At 41.0% G+C, this 17,063-nt stretch overlaps 2 protein-coding genes across 6 annotated transcripts; both read right to left on the reverse strand.

Annotated features, from left to right (window-relative positions):
* Window positions 1-1,098: 1,098 nt before the first annotated feature.
* zgc:55943 (uncharacterized protein LOC406337 homolog) lies at window positions 1,099-8,632 on the reverse strand. 3 transcript variants are annotated; one of them, XM_062993774.1, is made up of 6 exons: window positions 8,415-8,632; window positions 5,888-6,028; window positions 4,788-4,873; window positions 2,656-2,680; window positions 2,459-2,519; window positions 1,099-1,669 (listed from the first exon to the last, which is right to left on the reverse strand). In XM_062993774.1, exons 2-6 carry the CDS (start codon window positions 5,979-5,981, stop codon window positions 1,636-1,638), a joined length of 300 nt encoding a protein of 99 aa, XP_062849844.1. In that variant the 5' UTR covers window positions 5,982-6,028; window positions 8,415-8,632; the 3' UTR covers window positions 1,099-1,635. The 3 variants fall into 3 exon arrangements, with proteins under 3 accessions (XP_062849844.1, XP_062849843.1, XP_062849842.1); XM_062993773.1 differs by having other exon boundaries at window positions 2,613-2,680; window positions 8,415-8,627; XM_062993772.1 differs by lacking the exon at window positions 2,459-2,519 and having other exon boundaries at window positions 1,099-1,350; window positions 8,415-8,631.
* A 1,795-nt stretch (window positions 8,633-10,427) lies between these two features.
* On the reverse strand, window positions 10,428-15,297 carry imp3 (IMP U3 small nucleolar ribonucleoprotein 3). 3 transcript variants are annotated; one of them, XR_010011497.1, is made up of 7 exons: window positions 15,091-15,297; window positions 13,429-13,536; window positions 13,165-13,239; window positions 12,219-12,298; window positions 11,621-11,672; window positions 10,985-11,341; window positions 10,428-10,666 (listed from the first exon to the last, which is right to left on the reverse strand). XR_010011497.1 is itself a non-coding variant. In XM_062993775.1 (7 exons), exons 1-7 carry the CDS (start codon window positions 15,225-15,227, stop codon window positions 10,640-10,642), a joined length of 552 nt encoding a protein of 183 aa, XP_062849845.1. In that variant the 5' UTR covers window positions 15,228-15,297; the 3' UTR covers window positions 10,428-10,639. The 3 variants fall into 3 exon arrangements, 1 of the variants encoding a protein (XP_062849845.1); XR_010011496.1 differs by having other exon boundaries at window positions 10,951-11,341; XM_062993775.1 differs by having other exon boundaries at window positions 11,269-11,341.
* Between the last annotated feature and the right edge of the window lie 1,766 nt (window positions 15,298-17,063).

Raw genomic sequence — 17,063 nt, forward strand, 5'->3', positions numbered from 1 at the left:
GTGTGGGTATCATTCATATAGTTTTCAGAATTTCCCAGCATTGATCGAAATACAGTTAAAGTCGAAGGTTTATTCACTTGAGACATAACCAATTCCCTTCTAATAATTCTCTTGCCGGTTGTACAAACTGTGCGCTGGTCGAGGAGAGCTGAGACTATCACATCACTTCATTGTACAGTGGAAATGAAGCCCAGTCGGCCTCCCTCAGACTCGGCCAACTGCACCCGTTTGGACGTCCGGCTAGGTCAATAGCAACACTTGGTATTAAATGTGAAAGCTCAAGATCTCAGCAGTGCATTTCTGCAACTGTTCCTTCTGTGACTGAATAATAGAAAGACTTCTTTGCTTATTGTTCAGCTCACGCAAATAGGGCGAGTACGACTGCACCCTTTAAAAACAGGAACAGCTGGCCAACCACCAAAAACAGGTCTGCTATGAACTAAAAGCTGCCGGATTACTGCCTACGGTCAAGCAAGCTTTACATCACATGGGCTTAGAGGCTACTTCTGGTCGTGGTGGTGGAGGTCCAGCAGCTTCTACTTCACATGTTTGTCCCTGGTTCTTGGATTCCATCGGATTGGATAAGTTGGCGCTACTGCAAACTGTCAGGGAACCCAATCCCACGACCGCCGTGACGTCCACGTTACTCACAAGTGTCTGTAAACTTTTGACTTTAACCGTATAGGATGCTTAGCTGCACATGCCAGCGTGAGCATGGTGGTACATACGAGCACAATTTTCAGAAACCGCTACGTCACGTTAACCTTCAGCTAGACGGAAAAATGCCGTCGAGAAAAAATCTAAACGCGATCACTGGAGCAGACCTGAAATGTCATGATGAGAAACAAAAAGCTAAAATCACACGTAACTGGTCCCTCTTGACGAGATCTGTCGTCCGGCTGTGCTTAAATCCTCGCTCGCAGGTCCTAACAGTCGAAAAGTGGAGCGCTGCGGTCCTGAGAAGGGTTCCACTCAAATATTGAAAAGCAAAACAAGTATGAAAAACAACAAATAAACAGAAAAATATACATATACATACATATACATACATATATATATATATATATAGACATATAACAGACTCGACGACGAACAAAATACCTTTTCAACATGTATATAAAAAAAACAATGCCTGGAATGTGAGGAACGCTCAGGAACCGGTCCTTCTTATTTCCAAATTTCCGAATCCAGCAAGACATCGTGAGCCAGCGAATCTCTCCCGACGTATCTCGGTCAGTCCGGGTGCAAAAAAGATAAAAAGTACGAGGTCGATCGGTGAATGTACGCGGACAGTTCGACAGGTCTCGTCCGTCACGTCTCTGTGTCCACGACTCTCCCAGAGTTCCCAGTCTTTAAAAGGAAAAAAGGCTTAGTGTAAGGCAAGGGCTTTCTGATGATGACGATAATGACGACGATGCCTAAATCTGTCCCGGCGTTCCCGTCTCCTAATACTGGAGCACCGAAGGGGTGGAATCCACCGGTTGAGCTGCTCTCAGTGTAAACTGGAGGGATTATGGGTAACGGCCTGGTCATGGTGGAGTTCTATGTACACGCCAGTGCTCGGAGGGAAACGACTAGACGAGGGAGGGAAGGATCAGAGGAACGGCGGGACAGGATCTAGTGCATCAGGCTATGTCACGTCCTCCTCCTCTGAGCAGTAGTCCCGACCCTGAAAGAATAAAAAAAGACAAGTTCATTTAGGATACACTATCACACTAGTTTACCTTATTACATCGGTACCTTGTAACTCAACGTAATCTTTGAAACTCCATGAAACAAATTAACGTGTGTGCAACCGCCGCTTTATTCAGCGCTCATTAAAGTGTGAATCTGAGCTGAATCTGCATTAGTGTGGAATAAGGTTCAGATCCAGGGTTACAGCTCCACATGTATCTAAAACGCTTCTGGTTCAAAATAAAGCTTAACGTGGTTTAATGTAGTAAAAGAAGGAGACAGGAGCACTAAACTTCTCTTCATTATTACTGCTCATAAGTTCCTCCACTAATCACATTCCTCACTCGCTGTTTTACTACAATAAGTCACGGTAGGTTTTGTGCACCGCCGGCACACTTCATAGGAAATAACGGCACAGTGGCGCTAAAGTGGTTTTATCACTTCTCATGTGAATGCGCGGTGCTGAAGGGAATACGGTATTCCAAGATCAAGCATCTCCACCATTAAGAAGCGTCAGGAAACAATAAAGAAGTAAAACTAAAGTGCAGCTTTTATTGATTTTTATTGATGTTTAACTGTTTGAAATTGTATTTCAGTGTGTTTATATTATATTTGTGTTATTTTCAGTGTATAAGAGTCAAAAACAACCTCATTATTTTACATGAGACTAAAATATTTGCAGCTCCACGGGACCATGGACGCATTAACAGGTTTCCCAAACATCCTTATGGGAAAAAAATACCTCGAAACTCAACGTCTTTAAAACTCGTTAGCTCCGGCTCACCTTTTCGATTTTCTCGTCCAGCATCCTGAAGAACTCCTGCTGGCTCTCTGAGGAGTGGATACTAGAAACCAAACGACAAAAATAACAAATATTGTAAGTCATTTTAACATCGAAGACCGGCGAGTCTGGGGCGGGACTCTGTGGGCGCACACACCTTATTTTGTTGGCATTTCCGCCACCAGCGTCTTTGTGTTTACCTTTGTGCAAAAATGTGCTCTTCTCCTGTAACACAACAACAGAACATGTTACCAAGACCATCAGCGCCCCCTCCTTTGATACTACAACAGGCTCTGCTCTTTACATTCACATTTTAGGCATTTAGTGTACTGTGGCAGTATACTGTCTAAGCAATTGAGGGTTAAGGGCCTTGCTCAAGGGCCCAACATTGGCAAACTGGCAGTGGCTTACACATGCAACCTTTCGATTACTAGTCCAGTACCTTAATCGCTAGTCTACAACTGCCCCAACTGCTCTTTTGAAAAGATTTTTCAAAAGATTTTGAAGTGTGTCTGTGACCGTTCAGTCAAAACGACATTTGTGAAGTCAGGCACTGATGTTGGACGAAGTAGCCTGGCACATGATCCAAGTTCCAATTCATCCCAAAGGCGTTTGGTGGAATTGCTGCGCAGGTCACTAAACACAAGTGTGGGGCTCATGACCAGGTGTCTACATACTTTAGCCACATTTACATTTTCAGCTTTTAATAGACGCCCTTATCCGAAGCAGTGCACATTTTAAGCAACTGAGGCTTAAGGGACTTGCTCAAGGGCCCAACAGCAGCACTCTGGCAGTGATGGCGCTTGAACAGTTTACGTTTTTGGCATTTGGCAGATGCTTTTATCCAAAGCGACTTACAGTACTGTGGCAGTTTATTGTCTAAGTAATTAAGGCAGGTCTATAGACTAACTTTTTGCACTGGTTGCACTGGTGCGCCTTTTCTTCTTAGGTGCACCAGCACAAAAGTTAGGTGCACCCAAATTTTCGACCGCATCCAATTTAACACCTCAGTTTTATAGGTTCACTTTTTTTTTTTTTTTTTTTTTTTTTTTTTTTATCGCTGTCCATATAGGCAATATTGATTTGTAAATGATTAACTAACAATCTGGTCAACATAAAGTTCCTTATTTGAAGCACAATTCTACAAGAAATGTAGCTTAAAGTGCTTCACTGAGCTGAAATTTAAACTCAAGATAAATGAAATAAAAAGAAAATCTAAATTAACAGTGCAAGTGTTTTTAGGGCTTCAAACTGAACATCTCATTTAATGATAAGAATATTACATATAATTAATGCAGTAACGAGACGCATATTATTGACATAAGCTACATGACATGACATTATTACATTTCGAGTCAGTTTGCCGCTGATATTTTTAAAGTGCCTTAAAAAAAGATGAACTGTGTGATATGACGTGGTAAAAGTGACCCGGACAGAACAAACAACGTTTGACGTGAAGTAAATCCAGTTAAACACAGATACATGTGGAGCTGTTAGACTGGTTTTGATGGTTATTTCACACAGATGTTTGTTCGTATCGTGGAACTTTAATGATGTTTTATCTCTCGAGTCGAGCGCTGAGCAAATCGGTTATTTACGTCGAGAGTCGCGGTGAGAGCGAAGCGCAAAACTCTTCTCACGTCAATGAACTAAAGAAAACAACAACTGAGACAAACACGTCACGTCTTCTTATCACCGATATTTGATTGATGTTTTTACATAAAAACCAACATCTGTAACAGCAGCACAAATGCTCGCACATATTACATGCCCTGCTGCTCAATGGTCCAACAGTGTAAAGCTGCCGCGATTGGTCGACCTAGTCCATGACGTCGGCGCTAAAAATGAGACGTGCCCACCTCTAACTGTTTTATTTCTGCTATAAGTTGAAGCACGTTGCTTTGTGTACAGAACACCATAAACACGTGCTGCACTCTGTTTAATATGGAGCTCTTGAGAATGTGATCATATGGACATAAACCCTGTTTACATTTAGTTCTGTGTTTTATTATCATACCGTACAGTCTGTTGTTAAAATAAAAGAAGTGTAAATGAGATTCAGAATTGCATTTTTGGAAGAAAAATTAATCGTTTACATTAATCGATAAAATAGTCTATAGATTAAAAGATAGAAAAATAGTCATTAGTGGCCGCCCTACAGAAGTGACAACCTGGCAAAGGTGGGGCGACGTTTTGATTACTAGTCCTGTACCTTAACCGCTCCACTTACACACACAGCACTGAGCTGGTAAATTTTCCACTTAGTACCCAGGTTAACCTGCACGCGTGTGTGTGTGTGTGTGTGTGTGTGTGTGTGTGTGTGTGTGTGTACCAGATGTTCCTGGTTGCGGGTGTTCATTCGCTCCTCCTCTCCATGCAGGTACTTCACCTTTTCCACTCCTTTCATTTTGTACTCATCTAAACACACACACAGACGCAGCATCAGTCACGAGTCCCGAGGTTTGATTAACGATCAGCCCCGACGGTCCGCGTGTAAATAAATGAATAACGTCGCTTTGATGTTCCATTACTTCCCCTCTATACACAGACATGAAAGACAGAAGTCCAGTCGGGCTTTTGATCCGGTTATAATCGGCGTGAAGACAAAAGGTTCGATAGTTAAAATGCAAAGATTCACTTCTGCTGTTTTATTAAACTCGCCGTCAATCCTGATATGATCAGACGTCCAATAGTTTTGTGCACCAGTAGCTACACTGGTTTTGTGACACTTCCAAATCCCTTTTTTGAGGTTATTTTGCCATTTGCACCACCACCGTATGACCGTGACTGTACTTCTGATTTACACCGATAAGGCATAACATTATGACCACCTTCGCTACCAAAACAGCCCTGACCCGTCGAGGCCTGGAGTCTGACACCTTTCTATCAGAACCAGCATGAACTCCTTCAGCAGTTTGAGCTACAGTAGCTCGTCTGTTGGATCGGACCACACGGGCATCGATGAGCCTTGGTCGCCCATGACCCCGTCGCCGGTTTACCACTGTTCCTTCCTTGGAGCACTTTTGATAGATACTGACCACTGCAGACCGGGACACACCCCACAAGAGCTGCAGTTTTGGAGATGCTCTGACCCAGTCGTCTGGCCATCACAATTTGGCCCTCGTCAAACTCGCTCAAATCCTCACGCTCGCCCATTTTTCCTGCTTCTAACATCAACTTTGAGGATAAAATGTTCACCTGCTGCCTAATATATCCCCCCCCCCCCACTAACAGGTGCCGTGATGAAGAGATAATCAGTGTTATTCACTTCACCTGTCAGTGGTCATAATGTTATGCCTTGTCGGTGCATGCATTCTCCTACGTGCAACCCAACCAGACTCCAAGATTTTAAACATTTCTTTTAATTCAGGAGAACCCCCCCTGCCTTGTACCCCACCTACCCTCCCAAAAAAAGGCTGACGGCGCTCCTACCTGAGGAGAAGGCGTCTCCATTGCTGTGTGCTTTTTCCCGATCCTCCTCATCACCAGGTACGGACGATAACTGCTTGGCCGAGGCGCAGCCCATCACTCACTCGCTCCCTTCTCTCTCCAACATGGTACACTCCTCCACACCTGACGAGACAGAGGAGTGAGGTTACTGACCGACCCCTACATAATGAATGTGGCTGGTGCATTTGCTGATGCATTTATATCATTTGAATGTCATACTTCTCAAAATACTTTCCTGCTTAAACACAATGACTGATGACCAACAACTCGAACAAATCTACGTTATCATACTTCCATTACAAACTTCTCTGAAGGGAACTGTGAAACTTGCATAAACAGTGCCACAGTAGCTGAAATAAATTATTCAGCTATTATTACATCCTTCTCTGTACATATTATGCAAAGTATAGTGTAATATACCAGCCATAACATTAAAACCACCTCACTGTCCATGTTATCAGCTCCACTTACCATATAGAAGCACTTTGTAGTTCTACAATTACTGACTGTAGTCCATCTGTTTCTCTGCATGCTTTGTTAGCCCCCTTTCATGCTGTTCTTCAATGGTCAGGACCCCCACAGAGCAGGTATTATTTAGGTGGTGGATCATTCTCAGCACTGCAGTGACACTGACATGGTGGTGGTGTGTTAGTGTGTGTTATGCTGGTATGAGTGGATCAGACACAGCAGCGCTGCTGGAGTTTTTAAACACCGTGTCCACTCACTGTCCACTCTATTAGACACTCCTACCTAGTCGGTCCACCTTGTAGATGTAAAGTCAGAGATGATCGCTCATCTATTGCTGCTGTTTGAGTCGCTCATCTTCTAGACCATCATCAGTGGTCACAGGACGCTGCCCACGGGGCGCTGTTGGCTGGATATATATTTGGTTGGTGGACTATTCTCAGTCCAGCAGTGACAGTGAGGTGTTTAAAAACTCCAGCAGCACTGCTGTGTCTGATCCAAGCATACCAGCACAACACACACTGACACACCACCACCATGTCAGTGTCACTGCAGTGCTGAGAATGATCCGTCACCCAAATAATACCTGCTCTGTGGTGGTCCTGTGGGGGTCCTGACCATTGAAGAACAGGGTGAAAGGGAGCCAACAAAGCATGCAGAGAAACAGATGGACTACAGTCAGTAATTGTAGAACTACAAAGTGCTTCTATATGGTAAGTGGAGCTGATAAAATAAACAGTGAGTGTAGAAACAAGGAGGTGGTTTTAATGTTATGGCTGATAAGTGTATATATACTATATGTACCATCATGTATTTGCAAATTTGCACATCAATATTTGCACATGGCACTATTGCACTATTGACTGCTATACTTCTATACTCTACTATATTTATACTCATGTATTACCTTTATTCACCTTTCATCACTCTGTAATTATACACTACTCTATACACTGTACGATCAGCAGTATCTAACTCCTCCTTTCACTTATCTGGTCACTCCTGCACTTTAACTGTGATATATGTAAATAATCTCTATCTTGCACTTCTGGTTAGATGCTACTGCATTTCATCAGCTCTGTTCTTATATTCTGCACGATGACAATAAAGCTGAATCTAATCTAATTTAAATCTAAATCTAATTATATGATATAGCTCAAGAATTAAGTTGCTCGTCTTTGACTGAGAAAGTGTGGCGGCCACAACGCTTGTACCCCGTCTGCGGTAGGCTTAGCGAAAGTAAGGCGGCGATAAATAAATAAATAAAGTGATAAATAAAGTACAGGGTGTTTAGAGCGCCCTCATGTGGAGAAACTTCAACCTGCTAAACATGAGCCAGATCTGTGATTCAGCTTCAAACCAAAATACAAGTAAATAATTGTATTTCTAAAGTTCAACAGTGTGGGTGTGTATCTGTGGATTTCTTGCACTTGCAGAGATCCTTGGCTGCAAAAGATTAAACATCAGAGCATTCAAATATGTAGACAGAACTAAAAAGTCAAAACTACCATGACATGTAGACCAGTAGGTCTCTTGTGCATGTAAATTTAAGACTGAACCCTCAGTAAAAAAGCAATAAGAAGCTAAGCTAACATACCAGAGCTCACCTACAGCTGGAACAGACTGAATTTTAGGATTTTATACATCAATTGTGCAAATTATTTGCATAAATCTCAACACTGAGGCTGTAAATCATGAACATTTTCTGCTGGCGTTTGTCCATTAGCTCCTGGTAATCAACGGCCTAGCTGCTGCTACACGAACAGAAACCCAAACAAAACCACAACACGCTCAGTTTATATAACTTGTAAACAAAGCTAAACTGGAATTAAATCCCTCAACATGTTAATAATAAAGAATTGAAATAAAATAAATACTTGTGTTTACGTGTTGTGCTAGAAAACCGTTCATCACAGTGAAAGCCTTCAACAGCGAACACAACAATGAAAACCACTCAAAATCACCTACAATTCTCTTTAAGCAGCTCAAACAGGAGAAATTATAAATCAAATCTAACCTTTATTACGTTAAATTTTATTCCTACCTTTGTATAAAACTCGGTGTTTACAATAATGTTTAGGGCACAGTGGCATAAAAACTGTCCTCCCGTCTCCAGCGTGTGAACCCAGCAGCAGTATACATGAGAAAACCAAAAAAAATCACAGGCCGCGTCCCTAATCTTACCATTCTCCCTATAAAGGTGCCCTACATAGCGTACGCAATAATACAGGTTCTAATGCACTACGCATAAAATGAAATACAAATTGGGATCGAGCCAGAAAAATACACCTTTAGCAAGTTTAAATCTGAAATCCGGTTCGGTTTGTAAAGCACAGTCGAGATAGAAATTTATAAATAAATAAACAAATATACAGATAAAATAAATGATTATTATGTTAACCAATATATTACATTTCATTGCATTTGAGTGTTATTAAAACAAACTGGACGATATGTCAGATATGTCACAACTGTTTCGCTTTGTTTTGCTAACAGTTGTTTTGTTTTTAAGGTTTTTTTTTTTACATTTAAAACACCCACAAATTTATTTGAAAGAAAACAGAACAATATATACAACCAATAATATACAAAACAAATTAAAGCATTGTAACGTTAGCGTACAGGCTGTGTGCCAAATCTTCCCATATTTATTCTACATGTGCACTACATAGGGTATGAAATAATGCAGTCAACGCTTTTTATAGGGCACTACGTTTATTTTAGAATGCAATTTAGAATCGAGCCAGAACTATTTTTAAAACAAAACTAAAAATAAATTCATACGTAACTATTAATTCTTATATTGATTATAATATTATTGTTGTTACTACTATTTGCATAGGTGCGTAAACGTTACATATATAACACTATATTTTTTACATTTATAAAATCCACAATTCATTTTAAAGGCAACAAAAAGTTTTAAAAAAGATTATTAATAACGCATCCAATCAAGGGCTGTGTTTCAAATCTCTTCGTGCTCACCATAGTTGGGCACTAAATAAGGAATAAATAAAGAATGACGTCAAGGTGTAATTTGTGATTAAACCATATAGTAGTAAAACTAACAGTAACACGTTAATGTCTCTTTACAATAAAAACAATGTGATTTGTTAATTCTTTTGAGTCTTAAAACTGCCAAAACTACAAAAACCTGATTGGATAATGTAAATATTGATTTTGAATTCGATTCCATTCAAAAAAGGTGGCACATGGGCCAAAAAAAAAAGTGAAATGTTTATTAAGTATTTAAGGCAAATGATTTTAAAACCTTCCACAATGAGCAGGTATAATAGTAACAGGTGAGGGAATCATGATTGGGTATAAAGGTTGGATCCAGCAAAAAGCAAGGCAATTAAAAAGGGGGCAATTACACTTTTTTACTGCAGTACTGTACATATTTATATATTTATTTATTAACGTGATGTTTTACACTTTGGTTACATTCATGACAGGAACGGTAGTTACTGCTTACACCAGATTCATCAGTTCAAGTCTTTAACTTTAATCAAACACAGTCATGGACAATTTAGTATCTCCAATTCACCTCACTTGCATGTCTTTGGACTGTGGGAGGAAACCAGAGCACCCGGAGGAAACCCACGCAGACACGGGGAGAACATGCAAACTCCACACAGAAAGGACCCGGACCGCCCCACCTGGTGATCAAACCTTCTCGCTGTGAGGCGACAGTGCTACCCACCCGAGCCAGCGGGCCACCCTTGTATATATTTCAGCAAATATTGCACACAGAGTGCAAAACAAGCAGCGGTGACCAAATAGAAATCGCAAAGTAAACATTGTGCTTTCACCCAAAAGAAAAAATGCATCAAAGTACCTCCTAATAAACTGAATCTTGGCTTTCTAATTTAGGTTTAAGATGTTTTGCATATAAAGAGGACAGGTTTTAGAAGAACTGTGGGCGTGGCTGCACTACATATCAGGGTCGTTTTTAGTGACTGGCCCTTGCCAGGTTTACTGACTGGTACTGAAAACGTTACAGACAACTCAGCAGTCCGGAAACATTCAGAAGAAACATTCATAATGAACCAGATCATGTGGTAACAATGTTTTTTTATTAAAAAACACACAATCATGAAAAAAATAATCAAATAAATACAACAATTCATGGGATATCCACTCATTCTCTATCAGAAATGTTCCTAATGTTAGGAGCTGTTTTATCTATTATTAATCTAAAAATGTGTTTATCTCGTATTTGTTCATCTTATATCTCGTTCGTCTGAGTGTATGAATCCATCAACTGCTTTAAACCACGAGATCAAAATCGTCACGCTGTGGAAATAAAGACATAAAGAAAAAAAAACACAAATTACGACACCATTTCTAACAGTCTGAAGGAATAAACTGTAATTTTAAGGTTCTAAACGAATGAGATTAGACTGAGCCTGTAACCTACAAACGGTTTCACGTTTACTACAGAGTTTATTATTATAAACATTTAAAAATATACACATCAAACTATAGAAAAATGCAGCAAAACCAGTCGAACAGCTTTAATTTTATATTATTAATTCAAATGACTGTAATTAACGTTCTTAAATGCTATTATACGACACCTGAGGCTCAAGTTCAGCTACTATTTCCACTCACTCTTCCAGTATGGAAAGCTGAACCCTCTGGGAAGGAGGGGGGACTAATAAAGCAGCGTGGCACTAAATTAGAGCCGGATTCCTCAGTGGATCAGCGTCAGTTCTCTGTGTCCACAATCGACCACATCCAGTTTCAAAGCCACTGGCCTCCTTGTGGCTATAACAGTCTCCACTTTATGTTGGGGGTATATCATGTATTATATAGCAAATGATGTTCTTATTGATGCCCAGGATTTTATATGTGATGTTTGTGTGTCTACGGACTTTAGGCTAAGTGTGTCCTACCTCCTCTTTGTAATTCATGACGTGCTGTTTGATCTTGGACGAGTCCACCCAGGTCACAAAGTCTTCCATGTTCCTGTCAGCAGATATGAAACAATAAAACACCAAAAAGTGGCAAGAACCAGTCCAGACTCAGAGCCATGCCAAGCAAGACCTAATTAGGACCCAAAGCCATGCCAAACAAGACCCAGTCAAGACCCAGAGCCATGCCAAGCAAGACAAATACCAAATAAGAGCTGGTCAAGTGAACTTATACCAACCCATAACCCCCGACCCGACCCCACAATCGCTAAGGCACCAAGTTGACACCAAAAACACGTCTAGTATTTATTGCCTTCGGAACATCAGGACTGACCTTGTGACAAGAAATGCAGGATCTGTGATGATCTCCGGCCCGACACGAATATCTGCGACACCAAGTAAAGGAAAATGAAGAGAAACAAAACTGTCCAAAAATAAATGGAACACAGAGCTCACCCTCTGTATCACCTGGGTTTGATTCCTCCTCCTCACTGTCTGAACGTAAGTGTATTTACAAATAACAATCGTTTCACCAAAAGTATCTGGACATCTGCTCATGAGCTTGTCCAAAAAGCGTGGTCACTTGCATCTATAACAGTCTTTTGGAGTCTTGGTGTCTGTGGGAACGTGTGTGTTCATTCAGTCAGGTGTTTGACGGGATTCAGTTCCCTGGTCGGTGACAGGTTTTTTCCACACTAAACAGTTTGAAAGCGAAACGTCTTTTCTGGAGCAGATAAGTTCAGGTGTGGCTGGAACACCTGAACTCGATTAGACGGGCGTTTACACCCATTTGACTATTTAATATAGAGTCATTACTGTAAGGCGCTCAATCAGTGAATCACTTTGAACAAACCCTCAATAGAACACGTTTTACTTCATATCTCATAGTAAACGACTTGAATGCACTAGAATGCAGCACGTGTGAAGGATACGTCCCTGTTCGATGAACATGATGGCGTTCTTGAGGTTCTGAGCCATGCGCAGCTTCAGCATGATCCACGGCAGCCGCCTCCTGCAGGAAGAAGCGAGCGAAAACATGAGGATCAGTAACCCAGGGATTACGAGTCACTTTAAGCAGAATTAAATTCAGATTAAATTCTAAGTAAAAATAAATAAATAAATATCACACGTCTGTTCTAAGCACTTGTATCAACAATACACCACCATGGTCCATCCATCCATCCATGCTTTTATACAGTACGATTTCAAATTTGTGGCAACACTTTGGGGAAGGCCCCCTTTTCTACTCTGGCATGACTGCACCCCTGAGGGTAAAGTGACGTCCATAAAAAACAGGGTCCTCAATGAAAACGACTGGGATGAATTGGAACGCCGATTGTGAGCCAGGTCCTCTTGTGTAGAATCTAGGGGCACCATGCTCGTTCACATTTTCAGGATTTGGTGGATGCTTTTCTCTGAAGCGATTGAAAATTAAGGGCCTTGCTTAGGGGCCCAACATCGGCAACCTGGCAACTACGAGGTCCAGTACCTACACGTTGAGCAACCACTGCGTTTAAGTCAGGGTTACATACCCTACATACCATGTGGTGCACGTCATCTTATGATGATTGGACACCATTTGGTGCTTATTCCATATCCTATATTGTATCCAACACTGGACTGACTTCTGGACAACACACCAGTGTCTGATGACTTTTGGCACTCTGGATCACTCCAGAACTTACTAAACAAGTGACACTCAAAGCCATGCCAAGCAAGACGAATACCAAATAAGGGGCTAGTCCCAGTTAATTACGAACCAAAACCTACTTATACCAAGACTTATACCAACCCGTAACCCCCGACGCCACCCCACAAATCATGTCTGAGGACTTTAGTAAGTTCTGGATTGAACCAGTGACCAAAACAGGTTCTTACCTGCAGAAGGACGAGGCGCTGACTTGATTAGCGAGGGCCAGATTCTGTTTGGTGGGGATTAAGCCGATGCCGTAACTGTTCAAGGGAAAAACAGTGTTAGAAGATTCTCCTTCTTTCTTGCCACCCAGAGTAATATTTATTAATTCGTCTGTGTATTTACAGGTGGAAGGTTAATAATCATAGAATCCAGTGTCGTGTGTGTTTTTTTTTATTCATTCCCTTGTGGTAACCTCTGCATGTTTTTACAAAGAGAATCAGACTTACAGTTTGTCCAGCAGCTGCGTGGTGCTCTGAGCTCTGAAGCCGTCCTTCTCGTCCAGGTCACGGATCTTCTGCGCCAGCTCTCTGATGCTCCGGCTCAGTTTGTTATATCTTAGAAACACAACAGGTCATCAGATCGAATTTTAAACAAACACACTGCATAAAAACAGAAATGGATTCAACAGCACATTAAAGTAATCGCTCCCGTTCTGTTTGCCTCCGTTATTGAATGTGTGTTACGCTTAATGAATTCAGATCATTAAACAAACGGCACAGTGGAAAAAGGACAAGAGTCCAGGGCTGATTTTCCTAGTGCTGTTGGTCATAGTGAACCTGAATGTACAAAAACATTGTGGATGAAAACTTGCAGGTAATACAAATAAATTAGTGAAGAAACAAAATGGATTTTCCAGCAGATTGATGATCTAAAACACACTTAGTCAGTTTTCAAACTCTGTGGAGCATCTGTGGTACCAAGTGGAGAATTTATTTATTTATTTATTTATTAGGGTTTTAACGTCTTGTTTTACACACTTTGGTTACAGTCATGACAGAACACGTAATTCCTGGTTATACAAGATTCTTCAGTTCACAAGTCTTTGGACTGTGGGAGGAAACCGAAGCTACTGGAGGAAACCCACACAGACACGGGGAGAACATGCAAACTCCACACAGAAAGGAGCTAAATAGCAAATGGAAAAAGAATAGGCTAACTGTTGAAGCTGTTGTGTTTTGTTCGCAGGGAAACTTGCACCACAAATGTTTGCATATTTACTTTGGCAGAACTCCCAAATCTGACTGATTTCATGTCCAGAAATGGTCAGATCTGGGAGTTCTGCCAAAGTAAATATGCAAACACTGTCACTGCAATCTCTAATTTAGTGTCTCCACATACGTTTGCATACTATTAAGGAATATAGTTAATTTTTTATATTTTAACCTTCTGTTTAACAATCTTTGTTGTTTTGGGGGAGGGCACTCGGTCTCACATGTTGTAATCTCATACATTTAAGTGTGACTTAAGTGTCCAGATACTTTTTGGTGCCACTGCACAAAAAAGTTGGGACAGTAAAGCATTTACCACTTTGTAATGTTGCCGTTCCTTTTCACCACTTAAAAGTCGTTTTGGCACCGAGGAGACCCCTCTCAAGATGTGCAGCAGTACGGGGGGGTCGTCGTTGTTTCAAAATTCTCCACACGTTCTCTATAGGGGACAGGTCAGGACTGCAGGCAGGCCAGTCCAGCACTCGTACCCTGTTGTAATCTCATACATTTAAGTGTGACTTAAGTGTCCAGATACTTTTTGGTGCCACTGCACATATAAGAACTTATATGAGTCGTTGATGGTGTTGAAAGTTTATCATTTTGCTTTGTGACTACTTAGTCCTACTAATACGTACAACTGGTGACTCCTCTGTGCCCATACAAACGGAACTGCACCCATTAAACTAAGCAACAAACATTACAATGGACGAATCACAGCAGATCTGAGCCATTTCTAACCAACTTCAAGTCCCAAAATAATCTGAACATATATACAAGGTACATGGAACAGTTGTCTCTTTGTCAAGGTCTGGAAGAAACCTGATGGAACATAAAGATAATTTCAACACACACACACATGAGCTTCTGTAGCTCGTTAGCCTACTGGCTAACTGTACTTACTTGGTGTAGTCCTCTCTCTTCTCAATGTGGAATTTTCTCAGCACTTTCACTTCATGTAGATTATTATCAACCTCCCAGTTAATAAAATCGACTTTCTTTAACAGCTTCTGCTCGTGAAACTTTAATTTGCGAACCATTTTTACTATTTAAAGTCTGTAAGCTGTTGAAGAAACCTTACTATACTGTTACCATGCTCACGTTTTTCACAGGCGGCGTTACGTTTCAATAAGGTTCCATATTTACTACACTAGCGCACTATCTAGGGAACAAATGGCTGCAATTTACTGCCTAACTAGTGCACTATAGATTAAATAGATAGTTATTTAACAAACGGCCTACACTACTTCGAACGCTTGAAAGCGGTACCTCATTGGCAAAATGAAGAAGCGCCATCTATAGACACGGAGAACCAGAGCACGCTCTTTTTCCTGACCGCTACTTCTTGGTCAGGGTCGCGGTTACTTCTTTCGCGTTCAGTGGTCCATGTTTTGTGCTCTTTACACCAAGTTCGATGTCTTAAAACAATAGCCTTTAATAAACAGGTTTCTGAGTAGTGGCACTGCAATGAATTCCATCATATCCAACAGCGCTATCAGTCCAAGGAATCCAAGGAGTGTGAAACGGGACCCACAGCGACCCTGACCAAGAAAAAGCCAGCCAGACATCAGTGCCACACCTTACAAATGACAACATGACCTTTTGACAACATGGGCAAAGCTTCAAAGCTTTATGGAAAGCCTTGCTGACAGGTTAGAGGCTGTTATGGCGTCAAGGGAGGCAGCAAGCTTATGTAAGCTTCAGTAAGCTTATGGTCAGACGTTCACCTATTTTGTCCACTTTATATTACTTCATTAACTTGTATTATTCCGTGATTCAAATTTACAAATGTAAGAAGTTTATTTTGAGTTTTCTGGTCAAATATACATAAAGCAGCTCAGATGAATAATTGGGGGTGTTGAAAGTTCTACATTGTCACTTATCGTTGTTGCATGGCCTCCTAATTCCTCACTGGTGACAACGATTGGCTGAAATTCAGTGGGAAAGTCTCTGAAGCTCTGTACAGATCTGTACAGGCTCCAAATTCATCTGTACAGATAAACTGCCTGTTAGTACGAGGTATGTGGAACAGTGGTCTCTGTGCCGAGGTCAGGAGTTCAGATGTAAAGCAAGAAGCTGCTGGAAATCACCACATTTCTCTGTCCACAGTCAAGCAGACTTTACTACTAGCGGGGACATTAACATATTAGGTGTGCTGTAGGTGTGTTCATGACCCACTTGTATATATAATTATATATTTATCCATCATTAGCGTAGAAAACGTCGCTGGTTGACATCATTAAAATTAATAATCTGGTAATTAAGTGACACAGCACATTTTTCATTCACTTGTCATGATGATCGGGCGTGGTCACACTGGATAATGTTTACTGAGTGAGCGAGTGCTTCAGCAGGTCTTTGTGTTTAATGTTAGAATACATTTATACTGTATTTCACGTTTATGATTATTAACTATCATATTTTACTATCATATTTTGAGAGACAGTCTACGTCTTGTTATTCTTAGTGAGACTCACAACCTAAACAATCGTCTCTGTCAGCAGATAAAAGATGAAATATCTCAGGTTCATCCTGTCTGCAATCAAATAGTAAATGTAAGAAACTCTGTGTTTTTTGTATTATTTGCATTCATTTTCCATTCTGTCCCAACTTTTTCTGATTTGGGGTTGATAATGTGAATGAGTTTAGGTTTACGTGACCCCCTCTTCTGTTCACCATATACCTGCATGTTTGCATGTTTAATAAACTTCAGATCGTTCAAGGAAAGTCGACGTGTTACTTCTCATGATCTCCTCCATCAGGAACTGAACCCGACTATACGAAGCTGACGTGTGTGTGCTGTGTCCATGTGGCATGAGGGTAAAATTCCTCCTAAACATTTAGTGGGCGCACACAGAGGGAGGGATTGTCTGCTT

This window comes from Trichomycterus rosablanca, chromosome 4 (assembly GCF_030014385.1).
Source record: "Trichomycterus rosablanca isolate fTriRos1 chromosome 4, fTriRos1.hap1, whole genome shotgun sequence".
Lineage (NCBI taxonomy): Eukaryota > Metazoa > Chordata > Actinopteri > Siluriformes > Trichomycteridae > Trichomycterus > Trichomycterus rosablanca.